This window comes from Ochotona princeps, chromosome 18, assembly GCF_030435755.1.
Source record: "Ochotona princeps isolate mOchPri1 chromosome 18, mOchPri1.hap1, whole genome shotgun sequence".
Lineage (NCBI taxonomy): Eukaryota > Metazoa > Chordata > Mammalia > Lagomorpha > Ochotonidae > Ochotona > Ochotona princeps.
Genome location: NC_080849.1, coordinates 21,942,261 through 21,958,833, shown reverse-complemented (window position 1 = coordinate 21,958,833; position 16,573 = coordinate 21,942,261). Strand labels below are relative to the sequence as shown.

General features: G+C 38.5%; 1 protein-coding gene across 3 annotated transcripts in view; it reads left to right on the top strand.

Moving 5' to 3' along the window:
- ARK2N (arkadia (RNF111) N-terminal like PKA signaling regulator 2N) overlaps nt 1–16,573 on the top strand; it is a 68,686-nt gene that overhangs the window by 39,538 nt on the left and 12,575 nt on the right. For 2 of the 3 annotated variants that reach the window (XM_058677153.1, XM_058677152.1), the window contains exon 3: nt 8,086–8,268. The exons of the other annotated variant lie outside the window; for it this stretch is intronic. In XM_058677153.1, the coding sequence (XP_058533136.1) occupies nt 8,086–8,268 (183 nt within the window). The remainder of the gene's footprint in view (nt 1–8,085; nt 8,269–16,573) is intronic. 3 annotated transcript variants of the gene reach the window in all.

The window sequence follows — 16,573 nt, the reverse complement described above, 5'->3', positions numbered from 1 at the left end:
ATTAGTAGGAATATAGACAAAATATAAACAATGCAAACAGTGATTGAATGGAAAAATGACCATCCACCTTCAAACTCAGTAAAATATACAGAAATTAATCTATTTTACTTATTGCTCATATTCCTTAATATAACATAGATTTTACAAGGGTCCTTGGATATAGGTATCTTGACTTATATGAAATTTATTACTTAAAAGTTGAATACGCAGTTATTTAAACTGTATTTGTTTTTTTAAGAAAGAATTATATTACTAGTCCTTTTGTTGAACAGCACCCTAAGTTGATTATTGTTAATAATTTTCAGCTTTGATATACAACTGACTTTGTTTTTAAACTGCAAATTACATGAAGTTTACAGGAATAATGGCAAATAGGCTTAATGCTGTCATGAAATTTGTTTAGAATAGCCAATTGTATCGGTAAGCTTTCTTGTAAAAAGATAACCCTTTTAAAGTAATTGACCTGTTACATTTTGCTGTTATTTATTTCTCTCCTTTTTTTCTCTATTATTTAAACAGTACAATGAGGGCACAGTGAAGATTTTGCAGAATGCCTGTCCCATGTCAGAAAATGCAGTATCAAAACAGTTCCAGCAAATTTATCAAACTTGCACATTTATTAAATTTTATTAAATTCATTCTGTAAAGGAATATTTTCAAAGAAAAGTTCTCAATAACCTCTGCAAAATGGTGTATATGCTCTCAGTCATGGTATGATAAAGCATGTCATTTTATGTAGAAGTTGTATAAATTGTGAATACCTTCTGAGTTTCTATAACTTTTTCATGATTTTTTTTTTTTTTATTTTGTCAAAGTTTAGGAAAGTTGGTGGGAGTTTGAGCCAACCTGATAGTTTACTAGTACTAAGTAGATATTTTCATATTGTATAAAATTGCCACAATGAAACATAGATGGCATAAAAAGTGAAAGAATAATTTATGAAGTGTATTTTTTGATAATGAAGGATTATTTTATTATAACAACTATTTCGGAAGGATGTTATCAAATTACTGTTTTCCTTTTATGAATTTTCTTTATCTTTTCTCTAACTGTGCATTTGAAATGTAACCTAGAAAAATAAACATTTTGAAAAAGAAATGTTTCCTGTGACTCTCTTGAGGGCAGTGTTGATATATTAGTGATTTCCTGTCAGTTCACATTAGGTCCTCACTACAGAAGTCAGCTTTGCTTTTTTTTTTTTTTAAAGATTTATTTATTTTATTACAAAGTCAGATATACAGAGAGGAGGAGAGACAGAGAGGAAAGATCTTCTGTCCTATGATTCACTCCCCAAGTGAGCTGCAACGGGCCAGTGCGCACCGATATGATGCCGGGAACCTGGAACGTCTTCCGGGTCTCCCACACGGGTGCAGGGTCCCAAATCTTTGGGCCATCCTCGACTGCTTTCCCAGGCCACAAGCAGGGAGCTGGATGGGAAGTGGAGCTGCCGGGATTAGAATCGGCGCCCATATGGGATCCCCGGGCTTTCAAGGTGAGGACTTTAGCCTCTAGGCCATGCCGCCGGGCCCCAGCTTTGCTTTTTAAAAAAAATTATTTATTTATTTTTATTTAAAGATTTACTTTATTCTTATTACAAAGTCATATTTACAGAAAGGAGAGGCAGAAAGATTTTCCGTCTGCTGGTTCACTCCCCAAGTGACTGCAATGGCCTGAGCTGAGCCATTCTGAAGCCAGGGGCCAGGAGCTTCTTCTCAGTCTCCCAACACAGGGGCAGGGTCCCAAGGCTTTGGGGCATTCTCTACTGCTTTCCCAAGCCATAAACAGGGAAAGTGGATGGGAAGTGGAGCAGCTGGAACATTAACTGGCACCCATATGGGATCCCAATGCATGCAAAGTGAGGATTTAGCCACTAGGCTATTGCACTGGGCCCCTATTAGTTTTTGATAACATAAATGGTGTTTGTACATGGTATGACTAGGAACTGATTTTACATAATATTTTTGGGTTCCTCCAATTGGTAGGTTGAAAAAATAAACCACCACGAACAAAAAGGTCAAGGTGCTTTGTCTTTAAATTTGTGTGTCCAACAGCATTACCCTATTAAAAGTTGAGAATGGTTGGAAGAATTTCATGAAGTGATCAAAAGGCTAGAAACAGTGCACCTTTACCAATGGGGATGTGGTTAATATTTATTTTCTAATTTTTGTGCTCTACCTTGAAATAAGTAGTGGAAGTTTTTTGGGTTTGTTCTTTTTAGATCTGAGTCCTTAAAGCAGTGGCTCACGATTTTCCCCTGAATTAGAAAGATGAATTGAAAGGTGCCCCGTTTGTGTATTTGTACATTGCTACCTAATGCTCAGATAAATTACCTGAGTCAACTTTTGAATAACCACACTTCATTCTAAGCTTTCCTAATTCCGTAGTTAGTGGTGACACATTAAATTGTGTTTTCCTTTGAAGTTTTCAATTCCCCAGTGATAATCTTGTGTGTTTTTTTGTTTAACCTCTCTGATTGTTTCAAAATCTTTTGTCAGTATTAGAGCTTTTCTGGATGAATGTTTTATGTGATATGTGGACGTAATATATGTATGAAGACAAATTAATCGTAAAATTTTATCTCCATGTTGATCCATATAGTTTAAATTTGTAATAATTGAGATGAGCACAATGGAAAAACAAGTTAAATGGACATCGATACAATTTTACTTAAAAAACTCTTGTTTGCAAAATTTCAGTGCTTATTGCTGTGTTTAATTTCAGTCTTTACCGAAACAGCTCTGTGACATTCTGATGAAAGTATACAGAACCAGTGGTATTAAGGTGATTTTTCTGGAGATGGCACTTTCCTATAAATTGTTTTTACATATTTATTGGTGTGATTTTCTAGGGGATGTTTTTGAAAATGACTTTTCAGATTATCCTGTGTGTATTTTCCATTGTGTTGTAGCATTAGAAATATGATGTAAACGTTTTCTAAGTGTTGTTTTGTTGTCTGTGGATGTAAATTTTCATCTTGGTCAGTGTTTTGGTATGTACTGAAAGGCTCTGCTGAAGTGTGGGTCTACAGCCCTGGAGGTTTGCCTCTTCCCCCATCTGTCATGCTCACATCATTCTCTTACCTGGCTACTGTGCAGGGGTGCACATACACTTCTTAGATCCCTTGGATTGGTTATTTTCAAGAGCCCTTCTTTCAAATGAACTGTTTTTTGAAGGGGGGTGTCTCACTCTAAATTGAGCCTTGGTATGACCCCTTTCTCATAGAAATGGTATTGGACCCAGAGGTCCGTTAGCAACAACAATATAAAGTGTTTCCCCTCCAGATGTGGCAAATAGGAAAGAAGGCATTTTCTCATGTGCATTACAGTGGCCTAAGAAATGGGATCAAAGGGTCAATCCTTAATTGGCCATTGTCCACCTTTCTTTGGACCCAACACTTCCCAAAGGAAGTGGTGTTGATAGGTGTCCCTGATTTTGTAATCAGACTGGCAAGTTTGTGTCAGTGGAAGTGCTCTTTCTGCAAGTATGAAATAAGGGCTCATCCAAAATGATTTCTGTTTGGCTTTGAAGCACTTTTATATGAATACATGCAAGCTAACATTTCACTTCAAAGAAAAGTATAGAAACACGTTTGAATGATCTCATTTAACTATTAATCTCCATAAAGCATTTACTTAGAAGGTTGGGTTCTTCTATGACCAATATAGGACACCACTCCTGGCAGTGATGTTTCCTCAGAGCTTCTTGAATGCAGGCTGTGTCCAACAAAGTGCATGCAAAGGCAAGCAAACAAGGAAGGAAGCAGGCAAGTACTAATTAGCATGGGAAGGTGGGGCAGAGGAGCAGCACATCACTGCTGTGGTGTTTGTGCTCTTCAACCCTCACCATAGCCCTGTGAAGAGACTCAATAGTGAAATCGGTTTGACCTGAGTAGTGAAGAGGGAGTGAGAAGGGCTTTATGACTTGTGGGCCTGCTGCCAAAAATCTTTACTTCCTGTGTTGTTCCCAGTCCCGTTTGTCAAAGTCATTCTCATTCCACGTAATTAGGACTCATCTTTCTCATCTGTGAAGTGCAAATGGTAAATTTTATGTAGTTTTAGTATTCTGTGCTTCTGGTTTTCAAATTTGGAAAGGGGAATTAATCATGGATAAACAGCAAAGGAAAAATTAGGTTTTGTTTTCATTAGATTTTTTTCTGAGTCTTGGAGCATATTTCGGAAGGAAACACTCATGCAATGAAAAGCTTCATGGTAATATTGCTGAAAGTTTAAGATAATAAAAATGAATATCCTGTGTTTGAAGTGTGTGATGACACAGATAATGTGGGGCCTTTTCAAACATTTGTGGAGGATATATGCTATGAAAACTCTATGCATGGAGCTCAAATTTATGCACCAAAGTAGTTTATCTATCTATTCATCCATCCAGATACACAGAGGGAAAGAGAGACAGAGATCTTATATCTGCTGACCCATTCATTAAGTGTCCTCAATGGCCAGAGCTAAGCCCATTCAAAGCTAGGAGTCAGGAGCTTCTTCCAGGTTTCCCAAGCAGGTGCAGGTTCCCAAGGCTTTGGGCTGTCCTCTACTGCTTTTTCAGGCCACAAGCAGGAAGCTGGAAAGGAAGTAGAGCAGCCGGGATAGGAACCGTGCTGATATGGGATTCCTGTTAATGCAAGGTGAGGATTTAAGCCGGGTCTTCAAAATAATTATCTTTTAATTGACTTTTCCACAAACTTTTAGAAGTATCTTATTGTTGGAAAAGTTAGAATTTATCTGTAGAGGTGATTAATGAGAAGACACACCCCTATTTCTAGCATACAGTGGATGAATTGATGTTCTTAACTAAAAAAGCAAAACAAAAAAGATGGAGGATTGTCTTGCCCTGTAGCAAATGGCAACAATTTCAAGATTTTAATCAGATGGAGAAATAGCACCTGAATTAGCCATAAGTGGAGTAGTTACTTACTGATAGTATTACATTTATCTTTATAAAGAGGCTTAATGATTACAGAGAAACTAGTTAGTCCATTATTACATTTAAGTATACTTTAAGTAAACAGATAACAGAGTTGGCAAATGGGAGGATGTGATAAGGCATCTAAAGTGTTGCAAGCATGAAATGTGCTTATGTTCTTGATTAAATCCTAAATTGGGAGTTTTGTTGTGTGTAACTTTAAGTGACTTGATTTTTTTAAAAATCAGAACTTAGTTTATCAGCCAGAAGAATAGTAAACTGAGAACAAGTTCTGTATGTTTATTGTACCCTGTAATGATTGACATTATCCAATAGACAAGTACTCCTGTTAGTTTGAATTTTCCTAGCCCTTCTTAAGCAGTCTCCCTTTTTTGTCTCTTCAAGAGATAGTTCTTTTAAAAGACAGAAAAGGTTGTTATAAACCCTTACCTACTCATAGTTCTGCATAACAAATCATATTTTAAAAGAATATCACAAATTGGTACTATCAGTTAGCCTAATATGTAGAGCTTGAGTATGAATTCTGATGCCAATTGCTTTAAACATACCTTCTCTAAACTTGGAATGCAGTGTCCTTAATTGTGGCTAATAAATTAGAAAGGCAACCATTCCATTATTTTATTGAAATTTGCACAGTATTGACTTGCAGCCATTGGAATATATTGGAAATTAAGTGACAGTGATCACAGCTTATTTTAACCGTTAAGTATAATTAAATATGAAAATTTTGCTGTCTTTGTTTATGATGAATGCTAAATTTAAGCTAAGTTATAAGGTGTGCTGTTTGGAAATATGGAAGATACAAGAATGAAGCCAGATAACAAGTTTGTGCTTGTATTTCCTACTGATGAAGACTTTCAGACAAGTTATATCTCTGGGTAGGTGATGTTGCTCTGCATGTATATTTATACACCTATACTTTTTGCATGATTATACATGTAGCAGTGGTACAATTTTGACTTGACCTGTTGCCTCAATTTGGGAATCGGGGAGGTGATGTGAGGGCAGGAGGCTCTGTACAATATCTATGATAAAAAAAAATTTTTAAAAAAATGCTAAAATAATTTACTGCAAACATTTGAAAAGCAACCTTAAAATAGAGTATGTGGTCAAATAGTCAATATTGTACTTGGCCCTCATATCTTCTGCACCTAAATATTTAGTCATCACACAGTATCTTGGTCCCGTAATAATCATTTTGAACTCTGATGAGAACTTAGTAGAATGTGTCAGCTTTCTTTTCTCTTCAGAAAAAAAATCCCGAGCGTAACCAGTATTTTGCTATTTAAACTAAAATTCATTACCAGCTGATACTAGTTACACTGTTGAACACTTGCCTCACCTGGAAATTATTTTTAAGTATCTAAAATTGTCATGATTGTCAGAATTTAGTATTGTGACCTGTCCTTTATACGGTGGCACCTAACTAGTCATTTGCTTTTGTGTTTGGTCATTTTTAAATGTTGCTACATAAAGCTATGTCTTGGGAGCTTAGTTTTAAAGGCTTACTATCCCAAGTGTGTTCCATGTTTTGTCCAGTGAGTATTTTGCACAATGAATGTTTGCATTAATACAGTACACCTTCATTGTATTCTATTTTTATGATTCATTGGCATATATATTCCATCATACTGACGTTTTATAAAATAGGTACGTTTATTCATTTATTGGATGATATTAAAAATCCTTATGGAAATAAGTTTACTTGTACTTCACAAATATTCTTGAGAGAAACAGCTTTTCTTTATTTCTGCTTTGTTCTAAAACGGGGACAGTTGAGGGATTTTTTTTAATATATATATTTTTATTTTGAATGTTGAATTATGTGGTACAATTTCGCATAGACTGGGATTCCCCCCAAACTCCCACCCCTGACAGATTTTCCCCATTATACTACAATGGTGTAGTCCTTCATTTGGAATCATAATTCTATCAGTCTCTTATTTAAGTGTACCCTGACATTGTTGGTACAGACAATGTCAAACAGTCCAGCATCTCGTTTTCTACACATGTCCAACAGTTTCATTGGGAATCTATCTTTTGTCTGAAAGCAGGGATGCATGTTCTATTGTTCCCCCACATCTGTATATGATAGACCCCAGTACTCCATCACTATACATTTCCATAATTGAGAAGCCATGAACCCAGGTCAACAACTGGTGTGAGTTAGAACAGCCACAACAACAACAAAACATCAACAACAAATTACAGCACCATGAATAGTTGAGGAATTTCTTAATTTTTGCTCTGTGGTTGATACATTAGAAAAGGTAGTATTTAGTGTTGTAAAGCATGTATCTTTTCTATAAGCATGAATACTGAGTTACTTTAGCATGCAGTGCTGCAGCGTAATTGCTTTGGAACTCAGCTGTGGTTTTCAGCTACTTGTATGATTTGGGATCTCTCACTTTTCGAGCGAGAACTTTGATAGCTTTCCCTAAAATCACCCATATGATTGCATATCATTTACTTGGAGTGTGAGCTGGTTCTCTCTCTGGGACAAGAAAATACAAATATCCTTTACAAGACATCTAAACAAAATCGTGAAAATGGTTTTTGAAAATAATATAAAGGGTAGGATATTTCTGTTAGTATAAAAGGACTTTACTGCCAATAGATGTCAGTCAAATAGAGTTCAGATATTAACTCTTTCCTTCAGTAAGAAGGGAAATAACATGTATGTTTCACTTTCTTCTTAATCTATTAGGACTTTCAGTGTTAGGTATCCAGAGAAAGAACTAGATTCATTCTCTTAAAAATGTAGGTTGAGTTTTGATGTTTGTATCAGTTTTTATTTTGCTTTAAAAAAAAGAGGGGGCAGTTTCACTTTGGGGGCTCCTCCCCTTTTTCTTAACACTGTGGTTCCTTAGGAGTGTGAGGGGAATTTGTTGTAACACTGTTCAGTAAAGTCTTGTCTCTTGTTCCTCATAACCCTACTTTTCTCCTTCCAAAATGTGTCTCTCATCTCTGTAAACTTGGGTTATCTTTCCCACTTTCATACATCATGTACAAAATACTGATGAGTAGTTGTCTCTGATCAGAAAAGACGCTAAGGTAAAGGGCGACTGGCATTTAGAAGGCTCTTTTTTAATTTCAGTATTTTTTCACCCCACGAGTTAGATACCAGTGTACATTTTCTTTCCTCCCTAGATGGACCTCCAGTTGTAGCTCATTATGATATATCTGACACCAGCTCTGACCCAGAAGTGGTAAATGTGGACAATTTATTGGCGGCTGCAATAGTTCAAGAGCACACTAATTCTGTAGGCGGCCAGGACACAGGAGCTACCTGGAGGACCAGCGGGCTTCTAGAAGAGCTGAATGCAGAGGCAGGTTGGTGCCCCCCTCATCCCCACCCCCTTCTCTGATGATGTGATGTGCATGTATCCTGGCAGCTGATTTGAGCAGGGCATCCTAGAGGGCACCAAATGATGCTGACTCTCCAAGCTGCCATATAACTGAAAAGATTTGGGTAGCATGTCATTTATTTTTTGTAATCAGAAGGAAGCAAAAATATGATGTTAATTGTAGGCATTTGTAGATTTCAGGAGTAAGATTTCTTGGGTTAAAAGTGCCCAACATGCAAAAACTACTCAGATGCCTGCTTTTTTGGGGTGCGGGGAAGGGCAGCTATCTGTTTTCCTCATTGATCCTAGATAAACACCCTCGCAGCTTGGGTAAGGAACTGTGACTCTCCTTGTGGCGCTGTCTCTGCAGTACTGCTGTTTCTTCTGCTTTTTGCTGCGGAGTGTCTCCATCAATTACACTTCAGTAGGTTCCCGTTTGTCCTTCTCTAACCCTTTTATTTCAGTTTCTTTTTCTGTTATCTATCTCTGGGGAAAAGATCCCTTTCTCTTTCTTGCTTTATGCGTCTTGGCTCTATAATTGTTAATAATTTCACCTATTCCTTAAAAAGCCTAGGAAACCTGCTGTTACCTTTGAAAACCCTTCACAATACCTCAAGGTCTCCTTCAGTATCTTCAGCAAAACTCTTCCAACCTTCTACTTTATTTACTTTCAAATTTTTACTCATTTGAGAAGGCAGAGAGGAAAGATAGATGAAGTGCTCCCATCTGTTGTTCACTGTCCCAGTGCTGGGTGCTGGCTGGGGCTGGATCTCGCCTGCAGTGAGGGACTGTGGCGTCGTCTCAGGTCCCTGTGTGGCTGACAGGAACCCTGTCACTTAAGCTGTGGCTGCTGCTTTCCAGGGGCAGCGTCAGCAGGAAACTGCTGAGGACATCCTAATTGCTAGGCCAAATGCCTGCCCCATTCCTTCTGATTTAAATGTTTTAAGAAAAATATCAATACTTACAACAAAAAAAGGGGTGGATTGAGACAACCTGTTTATGTAGTATATATTTTATATGATAAAATTGTAGGATTATAGTTTTCTAGTTATAAATGTATTGATTTTATGATAGTCTTATAATTTAGTCACTACCCAAAATATTTTTATGTAAAAATTTTTTTGTGTGTTTATATGCGATGAATACATTTCATATATTTCACAGTACAGATTTAGGAGCAAAGTGATACTTTCTACTCTCTCTAGAAAATGTGGTTTCTATTAGAGATTGTTCTAATTTAGAAATTGAGACAGACCTTCACTGATTATAATATTACTGCCCTGAATTCTTCCTTTTGTAAATTTTGTTCAGAACTAAAACCAAACAAAACAACCAAAAACCCCCACTTTTTTGTTGACCTTCTAATAGATTCATGGCGACTGATTTCAGAATAGGACCTGACTTTAGGGTTATAATTTTGATTGCTTACTGCCTGTTTGACTTCAGACTAGTCATTTCTTCAGTGTTTATATGTAAATCCTTGTTTTGCCTAGCAAAGATCTGTTAAGGATTTATTAATACTATCATAAGGGCTTTGAAAGTAATAAGTAATGATAGCAAAGAAGAGAAGTGTTTGTATGTTTCTAAGCTATGTAATTCGTTCTGTATATGTGATGGTTTATCTTTGTTTTTCATCTGCTGTCAATTAAGTGATCTGTTTCTCTTTAATCTAGTCACATAATCAGAGCACATTATAATTTTTTAAATGGAATTAGTACCAATGTCTTATTCATGTAAAGAATTCTTGATATTAGGTTGAACCATATTGAATTGTTTCTTTTTTTTTTTTTTTAAATTTTATTATTATTGGAAAGCTGGATATACAGAGAGGAGGAGAGACAGAGAGGAAGATCTTCCATCCGATGTTTCACTCCCCAAGTGAGCCGCAACGGGTCGGTGTGCGCCAATCCAATGCCGGGAACCAGGAACCTCTTTCAGGTCTCCCATGCGGGTGCAGGGTCCCAAATCTTTGGGCCGTCCTCAACTGCTTTCCCAGGCCACAAGCAGGGAGCTGGATGGGAAGTGGAGCTGCCAGGATTAGAACCGGCGCCCATATGGGATCCCGGGGCTTTCAAGGTGAGGACTTCAGCTGCTAGACCACGCCGCCGGGCCCTGTTTGAGTCTTTTGATATACAGCAGACTATTTCAAATGAGTCAGTCAAATGGTGCAGTGTTTGCGATCTTAAGATATCATTTGAGTTACCAGCATTGGAGATAACATTAGCATATTAAAATTTAGGTATAAGAATTCCTCAGGTTTTTTTTTTCTTTTTTTGAAAGATTTATTTGTTTTTCTTAGAAAGGCAGGTTTATAGAAAGAAGGAGAGGCAGAGACAAAGATCTTCCATCTGCTGGTTCACTCTCCAAATGGCTACAATGGCCAGAACTGTCATTCCGAAGCCAGGAGCTTCCTCTAGGTCTCCTACGCAGGTGCAGGGTCCCAAGGCTTTGGGCCATAGACTGCTGCTTTTCCATGCCACAAGCAGGGAGCTGGATGGGAAATGGAGCAGCTGGGACACAAACTGGCATCCAAATGGGATCCTGGCATGTGCAAGGTGAGATTTTAGCTGCTGGAACACAACATTAGGCCCAAGAATTCCTGAGTTCTAAGGGCCACCATCCCACTTGGGTTACAAAGCTCTATTGATGCTCAAACCCCTTTTGAAAATGGCATAATATTTGCCTGTCATCTATACAAGTCCTCTTGTGCACTTTAAATCATCCATTGATGATTCATAAGGCCTAGAACATGTAAGTACTGTGCCAATAGTTGTTATGCTATGTTTAAATAATAATGGCAAGAAAAGTCTGCATGTTTTGTCCATATTTAAAATACAGGTGTAAGTTTTTAAAAAATATTTCCAAACCATAATCAGTTGAATCCACGATATAGACCCATGAGTAAGGGGGCCAACTGTAATCGTCAACTTGATTAGTTAAAACAGCACACAGGCACCAGCCACCATTCTTCTGAGGAAATAAAACATGGAAAAGTATAGAAGATGAGAAACACTTGTGGTTACAACTTTATTCCATTTTTCGTCTCCCACCCCAACACTGTCCTCAACTTGTTATTGCATTTCTTTACCTAGTTTTATTACATTTGTTATTTACCTGTAAATACTCAAGCTTTAAAATTAATTGGTATAACATGGAAGGTAGTAAGTTTTGAATCTAATTTTTAGTTCAGTATTTTGTCAGTGTTAAGTATGGCGCTAGTTCACTCATTTTGAAGTTATTTAGTTTTTATTTGCTCTTGTAATGTGCTTAAAGTGACATTTTAAATAATACTATTAACATCTAGGCTCTTGGTACATGTGTTTGTGACAGTTCCTCTGTGTAGTATATAGAGGTGGTTATTGTGCATATTGGGCCATGAATTTGGTGTAATTTTTGGATATTGTAGGGTATAGTCACCACTGTTAACCAGCTTCCTGTGACCTTCGGAATCCATTTGGCTGTTTCAAGATAATTTTTGCCTGAATTTGACAGTACAGATGTGGATAATAAAATTTACTCTACCCTAGTCTTGATGCAGTGATCATAATGGGAACTTGTCTTGTGAATTGGAATGTGCTTGAAGTGTCACAACAAAATGCTTGATTTTGATTGCCCATATATAGTTTCAAGACTTTAATAGTAACAGTCAGATGGTCATTCTTGTGGTTTCCCTTATAGAGTGTTCTGATGTTTAATCTGGATCCCTCTTTCCCTTGCAGCAAGGCAAGAGACCAGTCTCTAAACATTGTCAGGAGTTCACTTTGCTCACTCACCATCTCAGCCTGGATCCACAACCTACCCTGTTTGGGATCTCCTACTTAATTACTGGAGGCGGGGGTGCTTCTTTTCCCAAGGAATTAGACAATGTGCTTCTGTCCAAAATAGTTATTACTATCTTGTGTCAGTTTTAACTGAGGTAAAAGAACAGAATCACAAGTAGGTTAAACTACATTGAAGTCTGGGAAGCTGCTGGTCAATAAAAGACTTTGTTCTTTTACTTCAGCTTTTACCATGTTACCATGTGTTTTCTTTTTCTTAATGCTAGAATTGAGCATTTCACTTACAGTGACTTCAGCTAAATAATGGAAAGTCTCAGTTTTCTGTATCTACAAAGCTAAAATTATATTAGTAACACTTGATGCAACTTTTCTTGAACTTTGCCTGAACATAACAATTACCCAGGGTCCTTACAAAAATGCATTCCTAAGATTCTTCCTGAAGAGTCTAGATAAATCTAAAATGGGATCTTGAAATCTCTATTTTTTTATTTTTAGAAGTATTTATTAAATTGAAAGGTTGAATGGAGGGGAACTGCAGGGAAGACAGAAAGGTGTTGCATGCGCTGGTCCATTCCCCAAATGGCTGCAACAACTGGAGCTCAGCTGGTCCAAAGCCAGGAACCAGGAGTTTCCTCCAGTTCTCCTGTGTGGGTGCAGGAAACCAAGGAGTTGGGTCATGTTGCATTGCTTTTCCCAGGTGCGTCTTTATGGAGCTGTATTGGAAGTTGGGCTACTGGAACTTGAACCAGCACTATAAGGGGTGCTGATGACACAACCAGAAGCTTTACCCACAGTGCTGGCTCTGTGGAATTTCTGTAATAACAACCTCTTCTCACACTGTTCTTGTATCCTGCTTATTTAGGAAGTTACTAGTATATCTGAAGGTGGCTTAATTTTTGCCGATTGCTAGTAGTCACTCAGAAAAGCAAAGAAGCAAAATTCTTGGTGTAATTGTGAAAAACCTAGTTTAGATTTGTTTTCCTGAGAAGTGATAGATTCTAAACACATCTCACGTTTTCTAATCAGATATGTTTTTAAGAAGATAGGCTGAACATTTTCCTCAGACTTCAAAATGGGCATGGAAATCTTGACTTGTTCATGACACAGGCCTAGTAGTGCTACCAAAAGGCAAATCTTGGTTATCCTGCTCCTCGGGTGAGGCTTTGAATAGTCAGACCAGAGAAGTCTGGCTTCTATTATTGGTTGATTAAAATACTATCAGCCTTGTGAAAGAGATGATGTCTGGTCGCATACCTCTAATGCACCTGCTTCCTATTAACCAAGATTGGAGATTTCTGATCTTCTATGGCCACTTCTTTGTAAATGGTAACCTTCTTATTGAAAGAGTTGAACAAAGTAATACTTGTTTTCCAAGCTGTGTAGTGAGTTTAGTTATTAGTCTTCTTCATGTCTAGCATGCCACTGCCATGCAGTATGTAATGCTTTCTTACAGTGTGCTGCAGATAGGCCCAGGCCTCCTCCCACAGATTTGCAATTTAAAAAAATGGCCATTAAAAAAAAAAGCCACATGATTTGAAGATGCAAAGAAATTACTTGTCATAATTTAGTTGCGACTTTCTCTGTGCTGCTACACATTGGTAATGTGTCAGAATTATTTATTGTTAAAAAAAGTTTGCAGTGGGAAAACAAGCATTTAGAATTTTCTCCTAGTGAAAGAAGTATCTTTTCAAAGAGCTACCTAAACAGGCAAAGAACAACACAGTAGTCGCAGTGACTAAACAGAAGTGCTTTGCTTTATTTTCAGCTTAATGTATAATAAGATATTTACATTTTTTTCTTCAGTGCTTCGTAGAACTGGAAAAGGTTATTGCAACTGATAGTACTTGAAGAACTTCATTGCATCTTTGATATACTTTTTAAAAAAAATTTATTTTCTTGGAAAGGCAGATCTACAGAGACAAGAAGGGATAGAGAGATCTTACATATACTGGCTGGAAGTGGTCGCAATGGCTGGAGCTGGGGATCTGAAGCCAGGAGCCAGGAGCTTCCTCTGGGTCTCCCATGTGGGTACAAGTCTCAAGGCTTTGGGCCATCTGTTGCTGCTTTCTCAGGCCATAAGCAGGGAGCTGGATGGGAAGTGGAGCAGCCAGGACACAAACTGATGGTCACATGGGATCCCAGCATGTGCAATGCAAGGATTTAGCCACTGAACTATCACATCAGGCCCTGCTTCACTTTTTTTTTTAAAGAGTTTGTTTTTTGTTGAAAAGGCAGATATACAGAGAGGAGCGGAGATAGGAATATGGTTCACTCCCCAAGCGGCTGCAAAAGCCAGAGCTGAGCCAGTCCAAAACCAGGAGCCAGGAGCCTCTTCCAGGTCTCCCATGTGGGTGCAGGGTCCCAAGGCTTTTATCTGTCCTTGACTGCTTTCCTAGGCCACAAGCAGGGAGCTGGATGGGAAGTGGAGCTGCCAGGATTAGAATCGGCGCCCATATGGGATCCCAGTGTGTTCAAGGCGAGGACTTCAGCTGCTAGGCTATTACACCGGGCCTCTAATTCCACTCTTGTGCAGGCTGCAGGCCCTCTTCCACGGTTGAATCCTCTAACGTCATGGTACAGTTGGGGTGAGAGCGAATAGAGTCAGTCTCTGGCACGGGAGCTCCCAAGGGAGTACTGGCAGGGTGTAGACGGCTGCATAGAAGTAAAGAGCTAATTGTCCTGGCTAGGAAACAGATGGAAGAGGGAAGACAGAGGCATTTCCTGAATGCCTTTGGAATCTTTTGTAAAGCCTGGCAGCTTGTGGACCTACGGTTGGTCCCAGCGGGCTTGTTACTGCATAGCCTAATTTATCTGATGGCTTTGGCAGGAAAGGTGGCAAATACCTCATACCATTAGGCTAGGCTTTCCTAGCATTAGCCAGGAAGTTTGTCTTTAGCCTCCTTCCTCATGCATCTGTGTTGTCTTCAGTAGTGATTAGATTTTTATATTAAATTATTTATCTTATTGTTTTATGATACAGTCCCATAGGCCTGGAATTTCCCAATCTCCCCTTTTCCCTCCTCCTACCCCCAATTTTCCCTATGTCTTTACAGTAGTGTAGTCCTTCACAATCACTCATAAGTCCATCAATCTGCTATTTTAAGTGTATCCTGACATTGTAGGTATGGACAGTGGCAGAGAGTCCAGCATCCTATTTTCAATATATATTTCACAGTTTCGTTGGGAGTCCATACTTGATTTGGAAGTTAAGATGCATGCTGCATTGTGTTTTCACATCTGGATATAATAGTCTATCATGCAGAGTACTGATTAGATTTTAAAATGTATTTATTTAAGGAAGAGTGTGTGTTCCCTTGTGCTCGTTCACTCCCCAAGTACCCTTCAAAAGCCCCAGAAAGGGAAGCAAAATAGTTGGAAGTTGGGAACTCAGTCCAGGTCTCCCATGTGAGTGTTGGGAATGTAGCTGATTGAGCCATCATTGCTGCCTCCCAGGGTCTGCAAGAGGCTGGGTAGTGAACCTAGGCACTCTGTCAGGGAACGTTGAGCTCCTAAATATGTCTCTTAACCATTTGGCCAAATATTTTGCATTGATGTAGATCTTTTTCCATTTTTTTTTCACTCATTTTTTTAAACCATTACAGGTGTAATTCCAAGAGCAGACCCTGATTTTAAGTTAATACTTTAAGCACTGTACAACGTTACTGTAATGATGCTAAATGCCAGCACAGTTGAATTGTGATTTTTATGGCCAAAGCCGTGCTGCCAGAATTGTTATGATTGATGTGGTAATGTGAGACTAGTGTATAAATGAGTAGTCTCTGGGTCCTTGGTAGATGAATGAATTTGGAAAGTCTGATATAATGGTTATGGCTCTCTTGTTTTCGTTAACAAATGCAGCACAGTAACTTTTCTCTAAAGAAATCGTGCTGTTTCCAGCAATGAAATGAGACTGCCAGAAGTGGTGGGATCAGAATGAGATATTCCACCCAAGGGGAGGACTTAGTTATTCAGAAATGCTGGTGACTGTGACATTTTTAAAACATTCCTATACACAAGTCAGAATTGAAAATTAGAATTATGGTGAAAAAAGCAGGTACAGAAAAAGTAGGAGTAACGTACTCTTGTTGTGTGTTTTTCTGTTTTTTTCTGTCTTTCCTTCTTCTTTTCTTTTCTTCCTAGAGGTAGAGACAGAGTTTCCATTTCCTGGTTCAGTCCCCGGGTGCCCACAATTACCAGGGCAGGGCCATGCCAATGCTAGGAGCCAGTAACTCAATTCCAGATGTCCTGTCTGCAGGGCAGGGACCCAGCTCATCATTTGAGCCGTCACCTGCTGCCTGTCAGGATGCATGTCAGCAGGAAGCTGGAAGCAGGAGCAGAGGCAGGGCACGAGCCCAGGCAAGCTGATGCATCCCAAATGGCACTGGACAGGCCAGGTGCCTGCCTCTGTCATACTTTTTTTCTTTTACTAGTATTTATAAGCATCAAATAATCAGAGAACAGGTTGGTTAGAACAGCCATGACTTTTGTAGTTTGCCTTTTAAGTCTAATTTA